Raw genomic sequence first — 27,152 nt, 5'->3', positions numbered from 1 at the left:
TTTTGCGGAGTAAATGTCGGCGGAGCAATCGTCGGCGGAGCATGTGTCATGGAACCGCGGCACTCTGCCATCTTTGCTTATACTAGTGTGGACGACGGCCGGCCGCGAGAGGTAGCTTATTTAGCATGTCATGGTATGCATGCGTGTTTTTTGGTCCTTTTCGGCCAGTGACCCTAGGGTGACCAAAGGTCAGCCCTGCTGTTTTTGCTGATCGGGAACACGCATGCGGCGACTTTCGGCGACGATGTACACATCGGGCGGACATCGGCCGATGTCCGCTGTACGTCCTCCTAGTGTAATCGGCCGATCATCGTAGGGTGTTAACACTCGCGAACCCATAAATCCGCTCGTTTGTGCAACTTTCATGAGTACAGTCCAGAATATCATACAAATCACACACTTTTTAAAGTACCCATGCCCCCTTTTACCTCAGATAAGTGCCCCTTTTTATTTCTAATATGTGCCCGTTCCACATTCTTATAATTGCCTCTTACCACTTCTGATAAGTCCCTCCTTTACCGATGATAATTGCCCTATTCAGTCTGAGAAGTGCCCATTTCTTTTGTAATAAGTGCCCCTCCTCCCCACTCAGAAATACACCTTTTCTTTTTTTAGAAATAAGAGCCACTTCCCTTTCTCATAAATTCCCCTTTGCACACGTCTGATAAATGCATCTATCAATATCCCATAGGTGCCCATTTTCCTTTGTAATAGGCACATGTTAAAGGAAGGACATTAATATGAAAGATTTCCACCTCTATATCCTTTAAAAAAGAAAATCTCTCCTATTCACTTGCCAACTCAAACACACACGCACACTTAACATCGCGCCCACCTTAAAATGAGTTACCCATACGATGGGTGTCAGATTGAAAACTTAAAAGAAGTAGAACAAAAAAATATTCTAATGTTTTTTATTTAGTTTTTTCTTCTTCTATTTTTCCCACTTCATATCCATATCAATGAATAAGATTGCAGTGATTTACTCGTAAGAAATTTCCTTTGAAATTATGTCATACTAAAATATTAAAACTATAGATTAAAACAGATTAGTTAGATCAATTAGAAGTATACATTGCCCCCCCCCCCCCCACTCCGAGAACGGAGGGACCGCATTCATGTTCCCCAAATTTCCGGTAAAGGGGTACTTTTCACGCAACAAAGTCCGGCTCGTAATCCACATAAAATCGGCCTGTATTGACTTTACACACCGAATTTAGGGGGTGTTTTCAAGGGGTCTATTCGCTATTCATAAGGACCGCTATTCATAAGGTCCGCTATTCATAAGGACCGTTATTCATAACGTGTAAATTCCCGTACTTCCTGGTCCGCTATTCATAATGGCAAAAGAGGGTCAATATTCATAAAGAAATAAGGTTCGTTAATCATAAGGACCGCTATTCATAACGTGAGATGAGGGTCGCTATTCATAATTCATATTAAGGGTCATTAATCATAAGGACCGCTATTCATAATATGAAATCAGGGTCGCTATTCATAATACGACGAGAGGGTCGCTATTCATAATACGAAATAAGGTTCATTACTTATAAGGGTCGCTATTCATAACACGGGAAGAGGGTCGCTATTCATAATACGAAATGAGGGTCGCTATTCATAATAGGAGAAGAGGGTCGCTATTCATAATACGAAATGAGGTTCGCTATTCATAATAGGAGAAAAGGGTCGCTATTCATAATACGAAATGAGGTTCGCTATTCATAATAGGAGAAGAGGGTCGCTATTCATAATAGGAGAAGAGGGTCGCTATTCATAATACGAAATTTAAAACCTACTTAAAAACAAGACAAATATTCAGGGCCATGTGTCGCCTTGGGGGTGTCCTCCGTCCAATATTTCTATTTGTTATGAGCATTTTGGATATTGCTTAGGCCTATTTCATTTTATGAATAACAACCCTCATCCCGTATTATGAATAGCGACCCTAACTCTATATTATGAATAGCGACCCTCTACTTCTATTATGAATAGCGAACCTCATTTCGTATCATGAATAGCGACCCTCTACTCCTATTATGAATAGCGACCCTCATTTCGTATTATGAATAGCGACCCTCTACTCCTATTATGAATAGCGACCCTCTTCTCCTATTATGAATAGCGAACCTCCTTTCGTATTATGAATAGCGACCCTCTTCTCCTATTATGAATAGCGACCCTCATTTCGTATTATGAATAGCGACCCTCTTCTCCTATTATGAATAGCGACCCTCTTCTCCTATTATGAATAGCGACCCTCTTCTCCTATTATGAATAGCGAACCTCATTTCGTATTATGAATAGCGACCCTCTTCTCCTATTATGAATAGCGACCCTTATGAATAACGACCCCGATTTTGCATTATGAATAGCGACCCTCTTCTCGTATTATGAATACCGACCCTCTTCTTTGATTATGAATAGCGGTCCTTATGAATAATGAACCTTATGAATAGCGACCCTCTTCTCCTATTATGAATAGCGACCCTCTTCTCCTATTATGAATAGCGAACCTCATTCCGTATTATGAATAGCGACCCTCTTCTCCTATTATGAATAGCGACCCTTATGAATAACGACCCCGATTTTGCATTATGAATAGCGACCCTCTTCTCGTATTATGAATACCGACCCTCTTCTTTGATTATGAATAGCGGTCCTTATGAATAACGGACCTTATGAATAGCGGACCTTATGAATAGCGGACCTTATGAATAGCGACATTGACCCGTTTTCAAAGGGAGGGAACATGTATACGCGTACCCTAAATAACACTGAATGGGAGGGGGGGGGGGGTGGGACCTAGGGCAAGCTTATACTCAGCCATTGGCTACATTTTTTGTAGTCCCACACGCCAATTTCCGTGTGAAGCTTCTGGACTTTGAAACGACTATGATGGTTCTAAGCGTGAAGTAACACACAAAGTCAGACCTCCAGCATGACAGTTGCCAATTTATTTCGAACGGAAAATTACATCATTGTCACGTGAGTGACTTTTTAAAAATTATTTACACTGCTATACCTCATCAGAAAACCACACCAGAACACAATTGTATAAAGGTATAATGAAGGTTTAATATTCAGCCTACAAATCGTGGCGTCAAAATCAGAACATAAACAATTTAATAGAACATAACCTCCTGGTCCTGGTCGCTTGGCCAGTCTCTAGACTGCGTAGATATCCCCGTCGACTTTGCAGCTCATCTCTATTTCTGTCGATGACTCCCCTGGTCGCTTGGCCAGTCTCTAGACTGCGTAGAAATCCCCGTCGACTTGATAGCTTATCTCGCCCCGACGTGAAGATCTCTCTGAAGAAAATGTTTCTCCTACTAAATAAATCTACCTCGTGCATTAAACGTCTGCACCGTAGCACTGACTTGAAGGGTTCTGCCCATTATTCTAGAGCAACTTCCCTTTCCCCTTTCTTTGCCATGTCCTTCACATTCAAACCTCCTAGGTATGCAAGCTATTTCTATTTCTATCTACATTCAATAGCCAACCCAAAATCATGCATATCAAAAACCCCATATACTGTGTATCTTAAATGCAAAATGATTGACCTTAGAGTAGTACATTTCCTTTGAGTAGTACATTTCCTTGAGTAGTACATTTCCATTCTCGCCTGGAAAAAAATTCCTTTCATGACAATCATATACTACATAATCAATTTTTTCATCACATTCTACATAAATCTTGGTTTCTTACTTCTTAAATTTACTTAACAAGACTAATATAATCTTAACGATAAATACCACCTATAAAAAGACTTAAAGTATGGAAACCAGGTAGCGAATAAGAAATGTTTAAAGAAAAACTATATACCTACATCAGCCTCCTCACAGTGCGAAGGACCTTATTAAACTTAGGCCTATATCATCTAACAAAGAAATAATGCCCTATTTTGACCTGATCATGCAAATTATGATTGCTATCTCAAAGACTTTTGTTTCAGACTGTATGATATCGATATGTATGAGCAAGAGGAGCCTCTTTTTCGATACAATATGGCGTTTGATACCAGGAAAAAATTGCGAAACAATCCTTAAATTCGCAACAGATTTTGAGACGTTCATAAAGATGACAAAAGAAATTACAAGTGTTAACCATCTTGACGACTAAAAATTTGAAATAAAATATACTGTCATGACTAATTCGTTAAAGGTTACTCGAAGCTTAACAGGTGACGCCCAATAGTTAATTAATTAAAATAACTTATTATTAAATGAGGAGAAAGAGAAAGAGAGAGAGAGAGAGAGAGAGGGAGAGAGGAAGGAAGAGAGCAATAACCATGACAAAAGAAATTTCAAGTGTTAAAGGTATAGACCAGTTTTGGAAACGCCCTCCTCTCAAAAAATAAAATGGAAGCTCTTATTATCAATCATGTGAAAAAAATATGTTTTGACTATTAAATACGTGATGATACAAATTTTGCCGGGAAACCGCCTACTAGTTGATATATGTGGTAAATTATTTTATCTATCCGGACTGGAAAGATATTACGTAGTCCCATATACATTTTTCTGTGTACAGTGCTTGTAACTATACCAAGACTGGGCCAAATTTCTTATCATTTTGATGATTCCAGAACCTTGCAGTACACACCAATACTTATATATGCTAGATGATCAACCTTTCTGATCGATTCCACAACATTTCTTTCACAATGCAATCGCATGACCAGAACTGGTCTATACCTTTAACCATCTCGATGACTAAACATTTCCAATTTAATATCCCGTAATGACTAATTTATTAAAAGTTATTCGAAGCTTTAGAGCTGATGCCCAATCGTTAATAGAAATAACTTATGATTAGATAAGCAGAAAAACAAAGAGCAGAGTCAAACAGAAGACGACTTGAGATGAAATCAAGATGGCGGCGTTGTTGTCTGTGGAAGAAATGTTTGAAAGTATAATCAGCAAAAGGGAAGTGGGAAAAAAGATTAGGATTTCGAGTGTCCTTTTGTTCATTAGGTACATTATGTACCCCTCCCCCCGGGAAAATTCATTTAAGAAGATGGAATAGAGCCCCAACATCAAGCGCATTTTTATATCAAAAAAGTTTGATATTCACACTTTCTTTATCGGATCAAAGATTTTTTTTTTTTTTTTTTATCTCAACAGGGATGTTTTAACATGTTTTCAAAATGAGGACGTACATAATTTGGTGTAACTATATTTAAAGGTAATAATACAAAGTTTTGGTATGGGGTCATGGATTTGGTTCAAATGAACATATTGGAAGCATATGCGATCCTACAATATTCAGTGATCGTCGTCGCGGTTGAAATCGAGTCTAAAGTTATGAAATTGGAAATAATAAATTCCTTATGTTGTATTGCTCTCTCTCAAGGTCAATATATTAATTAAGCTATAAAACAATGTTTCATGACTAAACTCGATCAATTAGCTATTCCCGTTTGGATATTATATAACACAACTACATATTCTGAGATGTTCATGGTCGCAGCTACCATTGTACGGCCATAGGTGCTATATGAAATTTATCAACATTTACCGGGAGCACAGGTACATGTTTATTTTCAATTTTTCTCGAAAGCAGAAGTGTTTTAGAGGCTAAATTTTCAAGTGCTTATAATACATCCACAGGGGCATCCAGATATATAAAAAATTGTAAAGAATCACTATCCAGCCAATTTTTAAGATTTCCCAAAACTTTATAGTACCTTTAACAATATCATAGGCCAATGTAATAGTAGTAGACGTGATAGTAGTAGTAGTAGTAGTAGTATTAGTCGTTGTAACCCTTATTGTAGGAGCAGCCCAGGCCAGAATATAGTCTACATCCATACAAATATGAAGAGGGTTACGAACTACTATTGCATTATGGGTTTGGCCCTGGCACAGATATAGGGGGAGGGGGTCTTACGTACCTGTAGGGGATGAATCGTCATAAACCTCGTAGAGAGATACAGTCCCACTGACTGAACTCGTAACCATCAGCATGGGTACTCCTGTCACACTCGCGGATGCAGGGATGAATCTAAAATAAACAATGTACGATATAAGAAAAACACGTTCTAAATCTGATTATACTTTTTTTGATATTTTCTATTTTGGTCACTCAGTGAGCTTTAAGAGAAGGTTGAGTTCTGGTAAAGACGATAAATAATTTGTGAGCTTTCCTATTCCTTGTAAGCCAGGGAAAAGTCATGCTATAAATGTCTCCCGAGATGGATCGCTCTTCAAATGCTATCATAATGAAAAATAGCTGACAAGTCGGGAACAAACTTTAATTTCTGAGTGAAGCGCATATGCTTTTCAGCAAGACTGCTATCAAAAGAGTCATTGCAAAATTGTTCATTAGTTTATCTCCATTTTAAAATAAACATAAAGTGCAATTCATAAATATAGGGAAACCAATTTCTTACACAAAAGAGTCGTACAAACAATTATCCACACAAATTTGATATAATGAATTTCATTAGGTAAAATAGACAAAATAGAAAAAAAAGAACTATGAAAAAGGCAACAGAAGGTCCAGTGAAGTAATTCCTCTCAAAAATTTCCAATTAATTCTTGACAATTATCTTATAAAAAATACTTAATCTCATGTCCAGGTGCGCATTGACATTTACAATTTCAAATTTCCAATAATTTTGAAGGGAATAACAAACCGATCGCAAATACTTTCCAGAAATTTACTCAAAGGCAATTTAATTTCCCTGTTAATTGTTAACCATTTTCAGATTGTGGAACACGTCACATTGCAAAAGGTAATGGACGAGACTATCATAATTGCCCATGGTTGATTTCTCGAAAGTTCTAGCGATCGTGTTAAAAATGCTGCCTTTACTTGAGATCGTCAGGATCAAGGTCGCCCAAGTTACGGTCGTCAAGAAGATTCTGGAACGTATCATTACGACCACCAGCACGGTACACGCTTTCGAACGTCGGTACGACCTCACCAGATTCGAGAGAGTAGACTAGGATGGCCGATGTACGATCGATGCCGACGAAAATAATACGACGTCCACCGAGTTCGCCGATCTCCACCGATTCACATTCGGGACCCTAAGTAGGAGGTGTATTTATGAGACATACTAACGTTAGTCGGAATATGAAAAATTAACTGTCATATAAATATTTAGTAATTAATGAATTGGTCTGGTTAACCCAGAAACCAGAGAAGCCTCTCCTGCTCTCCCTGCTGGTCAAGTAGTTATTAGTAACCCAGCCTTTCCAGGTACCCATTCGATACATCTGAATTGAAAGGGGCAAATGTGGGCAAAACATCTTCCCAAGGGATGTCACTGAGCTAGGAACGAACCGAGGGCCTCACTTTACCAAATAATGTTAATGGCAGTAGCTAATTACGGTTCTAGGGCAACTACCCACTTGACATCCACCCCCGGATGACCACCCATAGTCAACTACCCCCTAGGACAATCACACCCTAGGACAACTATCCCCTAGGCCCTAGGGCAACCACGCTCTAGGACGACTACCCCCAGACAACTACCCCCTACGACAGCCATCATCTAGGATAACTATCCCCCGGACAACTGTCCTAGGGGGTAGTTGTCTGGAGGTAGTAGTCCTAGGGGGTAGTTGTCCGGGGGTCGTTTTCCTAGGGGGAATTTTCTGGGGGTAGTTGTCCGGGGGTAGCTGTCCTGGGGGTAGTCGTTCTAGAGGGAAATTGCCGTGGGGGTAGTAGTTCTAGAGGGTGGTTGTCCTAGGGGGTAGTTGACTGGGGGTGGTTATCCGGGGGTGGATGTCCAGGGGATAGGTGTCCGGATACGGCTAATTACACATGTTAGAGCCAATGGCCCGAATTCACAAAGGAGGTTTGTCGACAAACCTTGGTTTTCGTGCGTCATATGACGCGTTTCGACGCGTTTTTACAAACCAGGTTTGTAAAAAACGCGTCAAAACGCGTCATATGACGTACATAAACCTCGGTTTGTCGACAAACCTCCTTTGTGAATTCGGGCCTTTAAGTGCGTGCAGGGCTCCCACTTAGCCGAGTTGTATTAGCGAGTTATGGGGAGTTGTGGTGAGTTGCCTCAAAGAGGCACTCGCAACAACTCGCGAATAATTCGGTATGGCTTAGCGTAACTCTTTACAACATTCCACGACTCTCCTCGAAGTCGCGAGCAGTTCCAAAATTTGGAATATGTTCAAAAAAATTCCCCGATTCGTTGCAATTCGAGGTGAACTCGCCTACACTCGTAATATACACGCATTACTTGTAACAAGCTCGCGCTGCACTCTTCATAAGGTGGCGAGTTGCTACGAGTGTTAAGCAAGTTCACCTCGAGCTACAACGAATCAGCGAAAATTTTGAACATGTTCAAAATTTTCACTGATTCGTTGTTACTCGAGGTGAATTCGTTGTTACTCGAGGTGAACTCGCTTACACTCGTAATATACTCGCATTACTCGTAGCAAGCTCGCTCTGCACCCTTCATAAGGTGGCTAGTTGCTACGAGTTATGAAGAGTGCAGCGGGAGCTTGTTACAAGTAATGCGTCTATATTACGAGTGTAGGCGAGTTCACCTTGAATTGCAACGAATCGGGGAAATTTTTTGAACATGTTCCAAATTTTGGAACTGCTCGCGACTTCGAGGAGAGTCGTGGAATGTTGTAAAGAGTTACGCTAAGCCATACCAAATTATTCGCGAGTTATTGCGAGTGCCTCTTTGAGGCAACTCACCACAACTCCCCATAACTCGCTAATACAACTCGGCTAAGTGGGAGCCCTGCTAGACAAGTTTGAACAATGTAAAACGGATGTATGACATGTACGAAGTAAGCTCTTGCTTTGCTGTGCAAATTTCATCTTGAGGCAGATTTAGGCTTTATAGAAATAAAGATAATTCATTTGGTCGAAATGGTGAAAGAAATTGTACCTGATTATCGGAGCGTTTATCAAACAAGTCTTCCGGTGTTTCGTTGGCTGGATCATCCGTATTGGTGTCGGTGCTGAAGACGTCGGGGTAGAACTTAGCAATGATCTTCGCCACCTCGTCGCCACTGTCATAGACGAGTGCGATGTCGGAGGCCCTGAAGATGGAAAAGCCTCGAGCACCAAAGAAATAAAGCTTCTCGAATTTTCCCGAGCTGTCCAAGCCGTCGACTTTGCTGAATCCTAGACGTCCTGTAAACAACCCGTGGTAAGAAAAAGAGAAATTGAAATAGGTGTAGAGGTATTGTTTCTCAGTGGAGAAGTCTTCGTGTACCACAAGGTATCGGCTTCGAATCCCTGTCACTAAAGTCCTTCGGCAAAACATTAAACTTCATTTGCCAAACTCGACCCAGGTAAGGTTAATGGGTACCTGGCAGGAATAAATTCCTTAAGGTGCTTAAGAGCTGTAAAGTCCGCCAATGGAGCGCCAAGAGTAGCAATGTTCATGACATGAGCGCTATAAAAGAACCCATTATTACATTTAAGAGTTGGAGGAAATGAGTATGGTGTAACCGGTAACTCAAAGTTTTTAAAAAGTTTTTAAAAGCACTTTCTGATAATTTTGAAGCTCAATTTGTGTAGGGCTTCTATATTACACCATATCACAGACACTGATAACACGTAGAGCCATGCATCTCAGATTTTGCATTTTTTGAACAATGCCTTAACAAAATTGAAATGGGACCTTTCGAGCCAAAGTCTAAATGGGTTCATGCCCATGATTATAAGTTCTGTATATACAGAGCGTTAAATCAGAACATTAATCTAATGTTCTATATAGCTGTGGAAGGGGAGACACTGGGATACGTGTCCCCTTGGAACTAAGAGCGAAAAAAGAAACAATAAATAAAAAAAAAAAAGGGGGGGGGGGGAGGAAAGAAAGCGAAGGGGAAAAGATATTCGAATTTGATTACTCACCAAGAATATCATCGTCATCAAGTTTCGCAATCAGCTCATTGTCAAATGTTTCCGCGAAATCCCCTGTAAACATGATAAGCGTAGAAAATACGAAATTTTGATTTGACATTACTGAAGTTGTTCAGTTCATAGATCATAATGTCTATCCAGTTAATAATTCTACTTGACTTTAGCCACAAAGAAAAAAGGTAACAAAAACAGCAACAACAACAAAATGAACAAAAACTCGAAGGCTAACATTTTAATTATCAATTAAAAAGGTTATTTGTTATTTTAGTGATAGTCATGTACATCAGTTGGTCAAAATCCCAAAATTGAAATGATGTCAATCCTCTTGCAATCAATATCATATACATAAACACATACCCAAACACCCACACACACACACACACACACACATGCACATCCTCACCTACATATCACAATAGATAATGCATGAATAATTTACCAGCTTTAAAGTCATTTCCTCTCTGATCTTCGGCCCACTCCTCATTTCCTAGCTCGTACTCAAGAAACTCGCCCTCATTGGTCGTGATGATATAACCAACTCCGTCCACTTCAAAATACTTGATACTATCTGGCTGGTAAATGCTGAAGATGTCGTTTCTCCTGAATATGATTCCTGATGCAAAGAAACATATGACGCACCGTGAATTTATCCAATTAATGACCATTTCAAACGAGGCGTTATTCATATCTCGTCAGTACATGCGCTAATTGAGCCCATGAATGCCATTTGCCTTTTAAAGACCGTCAATACGACTGGGCCAGAAGGGATTAGACCACACAGCGAGGTCACTGACAGGTGGTTAACTTGTTAACTCAGCTCTCAACTAACATAAGAAAAAGAGGATCGGGGGGACCAACAGGCACCGATTGGGAAGTTTTATATATAGAGGGAGCAAGTAGCTACAAGTAGGACAGTGGGGCTTTAAGTTGCAGTTTTAACGTTAATTGCACCTTTCATTTTGCACTATTTATTTTAGATTAAGTGTGGCAGGCTAAAACAGTCACTGACGCGGCCCTCAGTCAAGCAAACGACGATATGTGTTATCTTTTATAGTTTTATATTTAGGCGACTCTTTGATTGGTTGAACGACTGATTGTTGGCTCAATTGTTTTTCCTCAATATTCAGCGAATTCCGTCAATAATATTAAAGGCTTGACATTTTTTTTTTTTTGTGTTCCTGAAAATGAAACGAATTTAAACAAAACCTTATTTCTGGTTCTATGAAAATTGGCAAGTAAGTAGTTCTTTATCAAACCAACTTGCTATTGCATTAACTTCAATCGATCACTTGCTTGATCTGTTTTCTTCTCATTTTAACGCGATTGACACAGGATTGATTAGCTGGTTGATGATTGTCTTAATAAATTTATTACAAAATCTCTTGATATAAAAACTGGAGGCAAGATGTTCATCTTAACCTAAATGTATTGCCTACAAAAACGAAGTCCGGAATACGAAGCATGGCAATCTCATGTTCACACATTCTGATAGTTGACACAAGGCTATTTAAAGAGAAATTAATAATTAAAAAAAATAGATTGAGTGAGTGACGTAAGCAGGTAATAGTTAGAAGCGATCTCCTTACCATCATCTCTGTCGCTTGCATCAAGATCCAGGTTGAGCCAACTTTTTTCACCCAGGGGATAAATGTCTTCTATTTCATCAGCCAGTAGATCCACCACGGCGATGGCGTTGTTTTCCTTTAAAGGCAACAAAAAACACTATTCATTTTGGAAGCGAAAATGCCGCGGACGAGAAAGATCATCATTCGATTTAAATATTTTAAAAATTAACCATTTTCAACTCTTCAATTGAAGTGACTCTTCCTTAAAGAGCAATAGTACAGATCGGTCTACGATTCAGTTTTTAGATTGATTTTGAAGTAGCTTTTAAGAAAACAAAGAACAGATGGAAACTGTTTATAACAAATCGAGTTTTGAAGAAGCAATTCAAACATTTTATTGGTGATTTGTGACGCAGTAGGGTGAAACCTATAAATCTCGATTATGACGCTTTTGAAATTGTAGGCACATCCGTTGCGATTATTGGCAATTAAAACAAAATTGGAAAGATTTAGCTATATCTCCCAACACCTTGGATGTTCATTCGATTCTTCGATTGTTGTTTTTCAGATGTTGTCCTCAATAATCTTGGAATTGGCTCACCTGCAATCCAACGAATGCTTTCGTGTCATCATAGTTATAGGTGATGTATTCAGGCTCTAGATTTTGGGCGAACGTATCATTGGCACCGTCTAACTCTCCGTGGTATGGGTAACGTACTCCTCTTGCAACGTATTCATCCGACCTAAGAGGTTGAAAGCAAAAGCGTTGGAGGACGTGAAATGGATCATCGACATCTTGGACTCAATTTTAATTTACAATTAAACAAAACAACAACAAAAGTCAGTTAAAAAAAAATTCATCATAATCTTTACCAACTGCATTATTTATCGTTATCACCATTATCATCATTATCCATCATCGTCACCATCACAATCATCAAAATCACCACCTCCAACGCCATCACTAACACCACCATCATCATCATTAATACTATATCACCGTCAACTCAACCACCATCACCACAACCATTATAACCACTACTACCATCATCATCACCAATACCACCACAATAATTACCATTACAGTCATCATCATCATCCTCATCATTGTCACTACGCACCACCACCATCATCATCATCTTCAACACCACCACCACTAATGTAATCATCATTACACTCATTATCACCAATGCTATCTTCTTAATGGTTTACCTATCATTGAACTGTGTGAAGTTAAGCAAAGTCGATTTGAACGTGGAACCGTCAACAGATAATCGGATGATGGAAATAGATCCTTCTCGATTAATGAATTCTGTCTGGTCGGCATTCTGTGCAGCTTCTCCCTCGTTCGCGACGACGATAGTACGACAATCGTGAGAGAAATGAAGCATATCAGGTTTGCTGCCAACTAGATTCAAAGTTGAAAGAGAAGATTAAGTTCTAGTAGAAAGTGTTTTTTTTTATAATTGGTGAACTTTTTCATTCGTTGTATGCCATTTTGGAAGAATAATTACAAATGTCTCCCAAAAAGGAATAATCATTAGATGGTTAGACCATACTCTCAGACCTCATGGCATATAGTCCCACATATCAGTTTTCGTGGGCTGTGCATGCAGTTTTATCAACATTGATCAAGTTTCTTTTAATGTTTATTATTCCAAAACCTCACCCTTGACTTATCTTTCCTTTAACGACATAATGAAGTTCATTTCCTTTATATTGTTATACATACATGATACATACAACGGATGAACTATGATATGACTATTTCATTAATATATAGATCACATTTAGAGTTTATAGACAGATGTGTACGTATTTATATATATATCGTACGTGATATTTCATGGAGCTTTGTCCAATCTCCAGATGCTTTGTCGTAGAGGGAGTAAACATGCAGAGTTCCATCGTCTGTCTTCCTTGGTCCCTCGAGTACGAATCCCACAAAGTCGCCGCAGGTCTCGATATCATTACATGTCGTGTCGACTGCAAAACGCTCCAGAATTGTGGGCGTGGTTACATCCGACCAATCAGTGATGTGGATGTAGTTATCACCTGAGTTCGGGAAAAAACAGTATACAAATAATGCGCTGTTACGTGTGTGTTAGCGCAGGGCAAGTGCACGAAGTTTAGTCAGTGCCCATAAATGCACGCGCCCGCAGGGCAAGTGCGTTATCGATATCGCATTGATTAAACTGAGTGCACTGGAACTGACCTAACACACTAGCGAAACAGTACATTATTTGTTTTATAAGACGGATCGGCATTCTTACAATATAGTCTAGATCTGGAGAATACGGTAGATAGATATTAGATCTAGATCGATCTAAGTTAGATCTAACTAAACTAGGCCTAGAATATTCTAGATCTAGATCTAGATACAGTGTATTGACAAAACATTCCTTTTCAGTTAAGGCAGCCATTTTAATTTGCGCGTAAACATTGCGTTATCAATGTTTACAAATGCGCATGTATTGTTGCGTCACTACCTGCGCTATGCGGTCACGTCGTATACACCAGTTTACGGTTATGTGCGCCATTTTAATCAAAGCCAATGACCTAGAAGTCATGTATTTATGCGTAAATTAAGATTGCGCCAATGCAAATTATGATGACATCACTGCCTACGCGCTGCGTTGTGCGCGCACATCATCATTTGCATATGGGCGCAATCTTAATTTACGCATAAATACCACTGACCTCAGGTCATTGGCTTTGTTTCAAAGCCAATGACCCGAGGTCAGCCTGTCTGCGCATGCGCACTGATGTAACCGTAAACTGGTGTATTAGCATGGGCGCCATTTTAAATTACCCGTAAATTAAAATGGCGCCCATGTCTGCGCACGCGCACTCTTGTAACCGTGTAAGGGTGTCTTATGCACAAATTAAATTTGGCTGAAGTACGCGAAAGAGATATCGGCAGGTTTCGAGCGAGTGTTATCAATTTTTGATGGGAGCTCTTTTGCACGGTGGGAAAAACTAACGCACGCCCACGTGGTTTCAATTGACCAATCGGATTGCTTAGATGCTATAACCCGTCTCATAATAACAACGATGATATGGAGTGTTTTTCTAAAAAAACGGATACAGTAAACTTGGGGTAATCATAACATATAGTTTAAGCTTCTATTAACCTTCAAATTTAGTAGGCAAGCACTTATGCATACTAGTTCCAGTGTTTACTGACTGTTTTCGAGACCAATACCTTGTTTGTTGATCAAAATTCAATGTATCTTCATGTCTCATGGTAATTTTTAGGGAAAAGCAATCTAAGCAACAATTTCTGAATTTTAGCAACAATCGTTCGCCATTGCTGCTCTTTAATACTACTATGACGTACAGTAACACATTGAAATTTCAGGACTCATGACAAATTCGTTTATAAAATGGGTTCAAGAATGTATAGCCAATGAGAAGCGTCAAAATGGATCACGTGACCTTGCATAATTTTGTTTTACTATATGCACGGTACTATCCGCACGGCGTGCACTTTGGTGATAACAACCGTGGATGAAGGTTGCGGGGAGACATTTATTGCACCATATTGAATACCCTCATGCGCTGCATCGACCATAACGCACAAACACCTGTGTGTATTTGTATATTAACAGTTGACCACTTGTGGTTGATTCTATTGTTCGGATTATTTAGCAGAGAGATATAGAAATTGTTATTCTCATGGCTAACGACGAAGTATTATTATCCTCTTCACCCGCCTTTACGATCTATTTAAATAGAGAAAAAAATCTAATGTAAGGCTTCATGGAAGAAGTTTCGATTGTTGTTAAGACATTTCTGTTGATTCCGCTCGGTTGATTCTATTGTTCGGACTATTAAGCTGAGAGAGATAGAAGTTGACATCCCCATGACCTTGCATTATTATTCTTAAAACTTTTGGTCCCATTCTCAGCTGTTTATTAGGGTTCAAACACGTGCAAATACACTAAATTTTAGATCATGCCTTTATCAGAAAGTCAACTCTGCGTACAAGGTAGGTCAAATCAAGAAGAAAGAGCAGGTGCGGGGCTATAGGGTACAATTAACTGTGCGAAAGCTTTGTCCTTGAAGCCTAATTTGCATAAAGTAAACAACTTGTTTATGCTAAATCGCTACGGTAAACTGTAAAATCTCACTTTAAAAACCACCGAATGAAATGATTGATATGTCAAATTGAAGAAGAAGAGTTGATTTAACTCATTATTATTGCAGTTATGTTTAATATGCGAAAACTAGGCAAAACAAAGAGCCATTTTTTTGTCTGAAAATATTGCAGTATTCTTCATATTTTCCGTCATTACGCCAGATCGATAAATGTTAAATCTAAATATATCAAAGCTTTTCTCGAAATATCTTTTCATAATTGTTTATCCCACGGTTATCGCTGGAACAGATCGAAGGCAATTGTCATCAACGAACCCACTAGCGAAATGTTCGCGAAAGCGTGAGAGTAGCCCCATCTATAGGGATACGTGCAGGAGAGTTGTAGTCCCACGTAGCGTTTAATGTCAATTTTGTGCATATTCATATCGTCCCGGACTTATCTCTTTGAGAAATCGAAGCATCTTTTCACCGACCTCTGAAATAGAAATACACCTATAACTTTAAAGATGCACATTCCTAATAGAGTTTTAGTAGATTTTTGTGATATGTAAGGCCAAAAGCGGAGATTAATACCTGCAGAATAACCAATTTTTGTCGCAGAATCATAGCCGGTCTGCTCCACTGCTCCAGCATCAATGCCATAGAGACCTTCTTCTCCGTTATAGCTGTACGGCAAGTAGATGGTGGAAACTGGACGGAGAGTCACCACTGCAGAAACGACTGGTAATAAGACCAACAACGTGGCGATGCAAGAAACCTTTCGCAGCATCATGGGTGCTTTAAGTATCCTCTGCATGTTCTAAATCGGAATAAATAAAGTTAATGATGATGGATTTGTATTACGCAAATGCTAAAGGAAATCACAATTGTTATATTATCGGGTTAGTATAAATTGTCTACAGTCCAGCTACAGACCAAAGGCCTTCTAGCCTTCTAGTATTGGGTCGAAAATCGTTAACACTTTAACACAAATATAACAAAATGGTACAAGTGTATGCTGTGAGTGGATACCATCCCACTGTGGCATTTTAGCAATTGAAAAGGCCGACAGCTTAGCCAAAACAGCAATAACACATGATATTGAAAATATTCCTCCTTCCAGCTGTAAAGAGATGCTCTCAAAAATTCAAGATAAATCGACGAGGCAATAATAATACTAATACTAAAACAATATTTATAAAGCGCATGATAAACATAAGTTTCTCTATGCACTGTACCAGCATGAATGACGAGAAATATAATCACATAAAAGGAATCAACAAAGAGAAATAAACAAATCTTATAACTACTAAAATGAATATCTTTAAACTTTCATAATTAAAAGATAGCTAACATGGTCAAAACAAATAACGTAAGTAAGGATAGTTTAAGCTTATTAATTATAAGGCCAAAGAGGTGCGTTTTAGTAAAGATTTGAACGTTGCAGAAGTGGGTGCCTGTTGTTTGAATTTGGAAAGATTGTTCCAAAGGTTTGGTCCATCAACTGCAAAAGATCTGCCCCCATAGAATATAGTATTGGCCTTTGGTACCCAAAGTAATGATTGCTTGCTTGAACGGAGGGTTTGGGGTGGGTGGTATTGTTCGAGCAAATCAGTCTGGTATGGAAGAGAAAAACTGTATTGTGCTTGAATATAATTAATAAGAGTTTGAATATGATGCGCTTTTCTACAGTAAGCCAGTGTAGTTTCTAAAGAGTAATACTTATACTTTGTTGGCAACACCAATGGGATAATTCCCAAAGAGGCCGTTTTTTGTACCATATACAACCGAAAATTCAACCTACATTAGAATCCAACTTGCACAGTAGAAGGGATGAAAGCACAAGTCACCGACTGGGAGTCAGTAGTTGCCTTTTGAACGAAACTCTCTTCAAACTAGGCAAACATAAAAATGGTCTTTGTTTATATTGTAACAAAACAGAAAATGTACAACATTATATTATTGATTGTTATCAGTTCGACAGAGAAAGAATACAACTACGACAAAATAAATAAAAATGTACCACTAAGCCTAGAAAATGTACTCTCTCCAAAGAATCAACGAACTATATTAAGATATGTACGACAAACAAAGAAATACGATATCCTTTAACACTCCATCTCTCTCTCTCTCTCTCTCTCTCTTCTCTCTCTCTCCTGTTTTGGTTTTTGGTTGGGTACTATATTATCGTTTTACGTAACTGTTAACGTAATTGTGATGTAAGTCACTGTCTATCCGTCTATATGTCCAGTGCATGCTACTGTTCTATTGGTTTTTGCTTTATTTAAAATATAATAATTTGCTCGTTCTAGACAGAACGACATCGGCCAAAACAAGGAAACTCAAATGACGTCATGTTATAGCAGTACACTGTGTATCTGAGTGGCCTAGATCCGAAGGATTGATAAGCTTGCTCAATGTATACGTAGCAGGGTTGGCCGGGATCCAGCAGTGGACCTATCAAAGCAGTCTCCTGCAGTAGATTGTAGCAGAAGTGGAGACCCATTACATGTCAAAATAAAGTTAGCCGTTTAACAAAAACAAAGATGGAGTGATTGATTGTATTCATCAAGCATTAGTATATACTATGGGATATACAAGAGAAAAGGAAATACATGTAGTATTTTTTGACAAGGTTACCCACTTATGGAAACGTTTGCTTGAACTTGTCTCATAAAAGAAGTTGAGTGTTGATTGCAGGGGTCACGGGCCACTGGCTTCATCTAGTGTGCGTGCATTTGGAACAGGTCAAAGAGTCAATTCAGACGCTGAAGGTTTTTTAAATAAGGTTTCCTTTATTCTGTCAACAATATACAGCCAATCAAAATATGTTTAATACCAGAAGAAAGCTAACGATGAGTATATTAAGCCACTCACCCGAAGCCGCCTGACCACAATGGAACGAGTAAGGGCTTGCAAGAGCAGCCGAAGTGCAATTGAAACTCGCTATTTAGCTCTTCTCCAAGCAATGCAAAAAGAGACGACATTGTGCTGGGTTATTACGTTTTTTTCGACAAAAGTATAGAGAAAGTGCAATTTATTTGTTAATATTATTTTTTTTTTTTAAACGTTTTAGCCCTCCATAGGCTATTTTATTGAGTCAAACAAACATTTTTACGATTCAATGAAATTAAGTCTTTCCTTAACTCAAACAAAACAGAATACTTTCACATTTCTCTCCTTGTTGTTCATACAAACAAATGTTGAAGTGCCTGCCATTTAGTAACAAATTTGTTATGCATACCAGATATAGAATGGATATATCTCTCGTCTTCATAATATTGAATAATTTTCTTCTTCAAAGAACTAAAAATTTGGAATTTTGTTATTAAGCTTTTGAACAAAATATTAATAGTTGATGCTTAATCAAAGTCACCATGCAATTTAAAGCATCGTTTCTTTTGTCTTCAAAACCAAAAATTACATTTTCTAAATTAAACTCTATCTGTAATCGAGAACCTTCATTTATCCATTTCACCGTTTCATTCCAGATTGATTTACTGATTTCACAATTGTAAAAGAAAAGTACAATATCTTCCAACTCTTTTTTACAAAACGAACATTTATCGTTACTCACTATTTTCATCTTATACAGTTGCTTGTTCAAATACAGAATCCTATTTACTATCTTAAACTGAAAATATCTTAAACCAATATCTGGAGTAAAACGAAATATCATTCTATGATATTTCTGCATTCTTATACATTCAGGGGTATAATCTAAATGTCGTTCCCATTTCATACATATTGAGTTAACACAATTGGTTTTTCCAAGAAAAGTTTTGTAAATATATTGACAACCTTTTATGTCATGTACTAATATTTTGATATGTGACGGCATTAGAGGATCTACTACATTTTTTTCACATTTTTCAATATGCATTTGATATCGAAACTTTATAGCTTGAGTTACAGAATAATAAGACAAATAATTTAGTTTCAAGCAGAATTTTTGTTCACATTGCTCACGAGTCAGAAGTTTTCCCTTATCATCAATCAAATCATTTATACATCTGATGCCTTTTTCATACCAAGATTTAAAAAATACAGATTTTTGTCCAATTTTTATTGAGCTATTTCTCCACAACGGATAAGTTAACCAATCATCTCCCTCTATACGACTCAACATAGACAGAGCGTGAAACACATGTCTCCAAAAAGGATTAGCAACTTCATGAGACAATGCCGAAAAATATTCATCACCAAACCCTACTACAAATGGTTTTGTTAAAAACGATTGCATTAAATGACTAACATCTTTACATGTTCCTAAAACCATTCTTCGAAGCCATGTTAACTTTAGTGACATGTTAAAAAACTCAATATCTGGTATTTTAAGTCCCCCTTCTTCATATGTACCAACAACCTGTTTCCTACTAATTTTATCTGGCTTATTCTTCCATATAAAGTTAAAGAACTTAACTTTTATGGTTTTCATTAACTTTGCTGAAGGATCTGGGATTGCCATAAAAAGATGATTAAACTGTGGTAACAGTAATGATTTAGCAACTGTAACTCTTCCAAGAACCGTAATGTTCCTTTTGATCCAAGAAATCATCTGGCGTTTTACTTTACTTTGGCGTTTTACATAATCTGGTATTTTGTCAATAACAACATGAAAGTCAGCACCAAGATAACGAAAAAAATCATTATGTACAAAATTCACTTGTCTTCCTTCTAATTCTATATCTTCATTACATTTTGAGGCCCCAATCCAAATTGCGTTTGTTTTTTGGATATTGATCTTCAGCCCACTACAGTTTCCAAATAGGTCCAAAATATGTAGTGCATTACAAAAACTAGCAGCTGTGCCATCAAGAAACAATATTGCGTCATCTGCATACTGAAGGATCTTAAATTCCTTTGAACCGACAGAAATTCCTTTCACAGAGTGTGAATTTCGAATTAAAATCCCAAGAATTTCGGCGCACAACAAAAACAATTATGGAGAATTTGGATCCCCTTGCCTACATCCCCTTCCTACACGAAATCTTGATGTTATTCGCCCATTAACCATAACACTAGAGTATGCATCACTAAGCAATATCTTTATCCACTTTATAAACGAACTACCAAACTTAAAAAGGGAAAGTGTTTTATACAGAAAGTGGTGAGAAACAGTATCGAATGCTTTTTCAAAATCAATTAACAAAATCATTCCAGGAACATTTTCTTTTTCAGTATAAGCAATAATGTCATATAAAATTCTAATATTTTCACCAATGAATCGTCCAGACATAAAACCTGTTTGATTAGCATGTATAATATGAGGTAATACTCTTTTTAGTCTATTAGCAATACAGCTTGATAGTATTTTATAAACAACATTCAACAGAGAAATTGGTCTCCAATTTTTGATAAAGTGTCTCACTTTGTCACCTTTAGGAAGTAATGTAATCAAACCAATATTTTGCGAGATAGATCATTTTCCAGAAGTGTAAGCACAATTCATACTACGCATCATATAAATGCCTAATTCTTCAAAGAAAACTTTGACAAATTCCACAGTAAATCCATCCTGACCAGGAGCTTTATCAGGTGGGCTGTATAACGTACAGACCACCTTATAATTTCGTTAGAATTGCCTTTATTTATTATTCGTTATTTTTCTTATTTCGAACCATTTTTTTGTAAGCACGATTACTTGAAAATGGCTCAATCAAATTTAGCACACATATGTGTAGGCATATGTACAAAACACAATAACGTTTTCAACATTGACCTTCACTGATGACGTCATCTAGGCGCCATTTTGTAAAATTTTACGAAAATCAACTCATGATCATATCTTCATAACTAATGGTTATTTCTTATTCATATTTATCATGATCAAGGTCAATATCCGTCCGGTCAATTTCAGGTCAAATAACGCGCACGTGCGCGTACGTCCGCGCGTCAATGCGCGCGCAAAATGTTAAAGTGCTCAAAATCGTCTCTAAATCATTTTGCATACGTTTTAGGCCATTTTAAGCATATTATAAAAAATCGCGCACACGCGCATGCGCGCGCGTTTTCGCGCGTAAAACTATTACACAATGTAGAATCGATTTTTTTTTTCTTTCATAATATTTCACATATTTTTACAAACAAATTGCTACCATGTTTGTCTCTTTATGACTATTAATAACGGAATGATCGACCGTTTAACAAAAATTTCCGTGCGCGCGAGCTCTTGTCATACATAGCATATACGGGCAAAAACATGCCTATACAAAATCCATTGTAGCTCTTTAGGATGCAAGGTGACCCCAATTTTTTTTCATTTTTTAATAGAGTATGATTCGGAGATATTTTTTCATGTCTCATTTGACCCTCAATTAACTTATGACGTCATCAAAATGGCCTCCGAACTCAAAATTCCAATTTGCATATTATGACGTCAGCATATTTATGGAAAATTGATTGTATCTCTGTAAATATTGATCGATTTTCTTTCAAATTTTGATATTTTCTAGCTGAGACAATTTTCTACAAATGCAGTTACTACTTTTCTTTATTTTGACAAAGGCATCATGGCGTATTTTTGCGATTAAAGGAGGCATGTCAATTTTTCACATTTTGCGTGTATTCTCTATGGGACATGACTACGTCGTTTTAGCTTCATTTACGCTGAACTTCGAGTATTTTGTAGCTGAGACAAAAATCTATCTCAAATGTACCCTTTATTTTGTCTAAATTTTTTGTTGGATCAGCCCACCTATACTTGTTCCAAACAAGTATTACAAATCTAGTTATTTTTCATATTCTTTAATGCATATTCAATTTCACTGTGAGAAATTTCTCCCTCTAACGAAATACTCTCTTCTTCTGTGAGACTTTGAAAATGTTCTTCACTTATGTGAGAAAAAAGATCTTCTGCATCACAATGCGGATGATATTTATACAAACGTTTGTAATATAACCCAACCTCTTTCAGGATATCCTCTTGTTGTTGCAACACTGTACCATTGTCGTCAATCAATTTTACAAACGTTTTTTCCACTATCCTTTGTTTTTCTAGATTCAAAAAATATTTTGATGGTTTTTCCCCATATAGCATTGTTTGAAGCCGTAGTCTTTTGGCTGCCATGTCAAGCTTCTGGTGTCTGAATTGCTCCAATTCATCTCTTAATAGTTTAATTTTTTCTAAATTTTCTCTGGTATTTGTATTATGTTCCAACAATCTTTCTAAATTAACTATCTAAGTCTCAAGGTCCTTTTCTACACTTTCTTCCTTCTTTTTCTGTCGAATTGCATACATTATTGTAACCGCCCGCAACTCCATCAACAAAGTGTCAAAAAACAACTGGTCATTAATTGTAAATTTCAGATCTTCTTTACTAACATGTTCAAATTGTTTACCATCAAGACAGTCAACATAAAGGTACTGTAGGGAAACTTCATTAACCTTCTCCTTAATAAGATTACCAAATTCAGACTTTTTCAAAAATGAGTTATTAAACTTCCAATAGGTAATCTCTTATGGCATTTATCTAACACAATGTCTAAACTGATCATTGAATGATCAGTGCGATAGCCAAAACCAATTTCACATTTTCTAACGAAGGAAAATATATCTGAAGACATTAAAAAGTAATCCAACCTACTTTGCTTCAATGGTGTAGGCTGTCGCCAGGTATATAATTTTGTATCAGGATGAAGTTGACGCCATGGATCAACCAAATAAAGTCATTTTTTTTTAAATCTCAAGTACCTTTTCCCTTGCTTTTTTGTTACTAAGTCGAAGGTAATTAAAAGTGTCTAACTCCACACTCTGTACCAGGTTCCAATCACCACAAATAATTTTGTGAGGATCATCATACTCTAATAAGATGTTTTTTTTTTTATACAACTAACAAATTCTGGGAAGTCACTATTTGGCCCATATAATACAATCAGTGAAAATTCTAGAAAACCAAACTGAATTCTAAGGGCTACGTAGTTTCCATCAGTATCACTCTTTACTCTTTTTATAACAAAATGTGTGTTTTTGTCAAATAATATTGCAACTCCTCTAGCATTAGATGATTTATATGAAAAGAAACCTCTTCCATCCCACTCTTTTAATATTTCTTCTTCCCATTCAAAAACATAATGAGTGTCTTGTAGACATTATATATTTGCATCTTTCTTTTTCAAAAAATTAAATAGATCCTTTCTTTTACAACGTTCTCCAAGTCCACGGCAGTTTAATGATAATATTTTTATATCTTTACTATTCATAACAAATGAAAGCATTGTTCAATACAAAATTATTCTTACTTCTGAAGATGATAACACTGCAGAGAGAAATGAAGTACATAAATATTTTAGAGGGATTTTGTTTTTTTTACACATAGCATACACAATACTACACAAAACAAAAAACATAACATGCACAAAACTATACAAAACAAACAATACAACTTCGATTCCAGGTCAAAATGCATCATGGTCCCCCTCCCATGATGAATCACTTTTCTATAAGCATGAGAGCCTAATAATTATACAAGTTAAGTGTTTATTTCCTTTAAAAATAAAGTCTCTTTAATGTCTTACTTCTTGCTGTCAGCCTGTGTAGTTCATGACTGTTTTGTTACATAACTACTGCTCTTTATCTCTTTTCTAGTCATCTCCACCACTCGCTTTCTTTGTTTGAAGAATAACATCAATGCCAACTACTCTGATTCTTGTTAGAAATCCTTGCTTCCTCAGCTCATATGCTCTAGAGGCTAACTGGCTTCTCTTTATCTTCATCTTTCTTGGCAAATCTGTGCGAATGGATATGCGAAACAATGGGTCATCCTTGTCTCTGTCTCCAGGAGTAGCATCAGCACTAGTAGCAGCTATACCTCCCCTCTTCCTTCTGCTCTGATATGAATTGTATGCGTAGAATGCACGTAGGACCTTCTCCTTGTCAGAAAATTTGACAAATCTCATAATGATAGCATCTGGGGCCTTATCTCCTTCAGGATCTGACATGTTACGTCGACGAGGTAATCTATGGATGTTTGCGAATTGCATTTTCACTATTTCATCATCACTTGTAGGCTTATTCATGCACAAAGCTATCTTCTTCTTTGCAATATCTTCCAAATCCTCATTCGTCGTGGATTACTAGTTAAGTGTAAGAACACAAAACAAGTTCGAGCAATCCTACAGTTGGATAATATAGGGAATATTCCCGTCAAAGTGACCGAGGGTGCAAGAGGCGCCAAAGGGGTAATTTACGCCATTCCAACAGAAATGACCGAGGAAGAAATTTTGTCTGAATTAAGAACGCAACAGGTAACAGCGGTTAAAAGAATGACAAAAAGGGTGAAGAATGGAGAAGATAAAGATCAAATGGAAACAAACGAATCAAAGCAGATTCCTCTAACAAGCGTCATCCTGACCTTTAGTACATCCACTCTACCAACATCGATAAGTATATGTTACCAAATAAAGTTGGTAAAATTATACATTCCCAAAGTAGTCAGGTGCTTCAAGTGCCAAAGATTTGGGCATGGGGCAGCAACGTGCCGGTCTAACATGAGATGCGTTAGATGCGGCGAAAGCCACAAGTTTGAGGAGTGCACCAAAAAAGACACCCCGAAATGTGTAAACTATGGAGGAGAGCATTCTGCTGCTTATAATGGTTGCACACAAGCAAAAAAAGCTAAACAAGTACAACACATCAAAATCACATAAAAAATCACATATGCTAAAGCATCACAAATATGGACAAATAAACAAAATCACCCTCAAACTAACATTGTCACACAAACCTCCAGAATGAGGAAAGAGGAACAAGAAAACACACAAATTAAACCAAATGATGCGATACCTGGCTCATATGCCAACGCTGCAACCACACAAAGCGTACCTCCCGCAACCACCAGCACACCACAAACTCAAAATGTCTTACCACCTCGAACAACCTCAAAAAATCCTTCGAAAATCCCTCGAAAAATCCCACAAAATCCTTCAACAACATCAACAACAATCACTTCAAAAAAAGACAATGAAAAGAAAGAAAATCCTTCTGTACCCCTGAACTTTATAGCTACAGCAAATGATGATCAGATAATTGACTTTATATGTCAATTGATCCTCTCACTCACAGAGGGCAAAACTCTCAAAGAAATAAATAATTTAGTTCTGGTCGCAGCGAAAAGATCGCTGCAGCAAATAAGTAGTGCTAACAATGTTGATAACGATACTTAAAACATTGATGATACTGTTTTCCATACTACAATGGAATGCACAGGGATTACTAGGGCATGGAAAAGAACTTATAAAGTATTTGAATACACACAAAAATTGCTATGATTTGATATGTATACAAGAAACATGGTTTCAGGAAAATAGAGTTCTTCAAATTCCTGAATACACATGTCTCCCAAGAAATAGGGAAAATCAGGCGAGGGGAGGATGTGCGATATACATTCATAATAAAATCAAGTATGAAGGTCCAATGAATGATGTAAATTTAGAAATACAGCAAGTAAACATACACGCAGGAAATGAAAAGTTATCAATTGTGAACTTTTATAATCCTTGTAAGAAATTAAATGAATATTCTATGAATGTGCTATTAAAAAACGTGAATAAAAATGATAAAGTTATTAATATTATAGTAGGCGATTTTAACGCTCATGGTACCATGTGGGGAAGTGACAAAACAGACAAGAATGGACAAGTGATAGAACAATTCGTGAATCATCATAATCTAACTGTTTTGAATGATGGCGAAGGAACCCGACTGGATCCACGAACAGGAAAACTGTCATGCTTAGATTTATGTATAACCACTCCTTCACTGGCATGTAGAAGTACTTGGAGAGTCATGGAAAGCCTTTCTGGAAGTGATCACTTTCCAATAAATATCCAAACAACTTTAGACGGGAAAAGCTCTGAATATAAAGATGCTTCAATAAGAAGTGCAGATGATTTTATCTCCTTTAAACATATAAATTTGAAAAATTTGCTAAGAAATGTGAAGAGATGATTACAAATGATCTCATACTTATAAATAATGATATACAGGAAATATATGATAATTTCATGAAATATTTATACTGTGTATAAAAGAAACTGTACCGAAAAGGAGAAATGTCTCTAAAAATCCGGTGCCTTGGTGGACCAAAGAATGTACAGAGAAAATCAAAGAGAGAAATAGAATGTGTAATAAGATGTCACGGAAAATAACTTTCGAAAAGGTAGATGAGTACTTAAGAAAGAAAGCAGAAGCACAGCGTGTGCTCCGCCAAGCAGAACGAAATTACTGGCGAGCATTTTGCACGAAGCTTGATCGGTATATGCCAGAATCTAAGATCTGGGCTTGTATAAAACGGCTGAATGGTGTACTAATAACAAAAACAAAAAATATGTCAAAATTGATTGTAAATAGTAAAGATATTGTCTCCGATCTGAAAAAAGCAAATGCCTTTGGAAATTACTTTAAAAAAATAGGAATAAAAGACAGGGATACTAATAAGGAATTACCGAAGGCACCAAATAATGACATTCATATTTTAAATGTAGATCATGTTATAAATGAAACTTTTTTTATAACAGAATTGGAAAAGGCAGTGCAATCCCGAAAAAGGACTGCCCCAGGAAAAGATAATATACCATATGTTGTTTATGAAAATCTGCCAAAAGCAATCAAGGAAATCATGCTGAATATCATTAACTTAATATGGAAAACCG

The 27,152-nt window shown here is 37.3% G+C and overlaps 1 protein-coding gene across 1 annotated transcript; it reads right to left on the bottom strand.

The window, feature by feature from the left end:
* Window positions 1-189: 189 nt before the first annotated feature.
* Window positions 190-16,319, bottom strand: LOC115924824 (mesenchyme-specific cell surface glycoprotein-like). Its single transcript, XM_030987688.1, has 11 exons — window positions 16,095-16,319; window positions 13,257-13,475; window positions 12,633-12,828; window positions 12,022-12,163; window positions 11,442-11,556; window positions 10,295-10,468; window positions 9,847-9,909; window positions 8,873-9,120; window positions 6,817-7,034; window positions 5,894-6,003; window positions 190-359 (listed from the first exon to the last, which is right to left on the bottom strand). Exons 1-11 carry the CDS (start codon window positions 16,315-16,317, stop codon window positions 190-192), a joined length of 1,878 nt encoding a protein of 625 aa, XP_030843548.1. The 5' UTR covers window positions 16,318-16,319.
* Between the last annotated feature and the right edge of the window lie 10,833 nt (window positions 16,320-27,152).

Source organism: Strongylocentrotus purpuratus, unplaced genomic scaffold (genome assembly GCF_000002235.5).
Source record: "Strongylocentrotus purpuratus isolate Spur 01 unplaced genomic scaffold, Spur_5.0 spur5_scaffold_16, whole genome shotgun sequence".
In the NCBI taxonomy this organism is placed as follows: Eukaryota; Metazoa; Echinodermata; class Echinoidea; order Camarodonta; family Strongylocentrotidae; genus Strongylocentrotus; species Strongylocentrotus purpuratus.
Note: the sequence above shows the minus strand (reverse complement) of the source record. Positions and strands in the feature narration are given on the sequence as shown.

Coding starts and splice junctions, on each gene's coding strand:
- LOC115924824 (XM_030987688.1), bottom strand. CDS start 16,317: ATGCAGAGGATACTTAAAGCACCCATGATGCTGCGAAAGGTTTCTTGC. Junction 13,476..16,094: donor AAAAATTGGTTATTCTGCAG/GTATTAATCTCC, acceptor TCCCGAACTCAG/GTGATAACTACATCCACATC. Junction 12,164..12,632: donor TTCACACAGTTCAATGATAG/GTAAACCATTAA, acceptor TCAACCTCTTAG/GTCGGATGAATACGTTGCAA.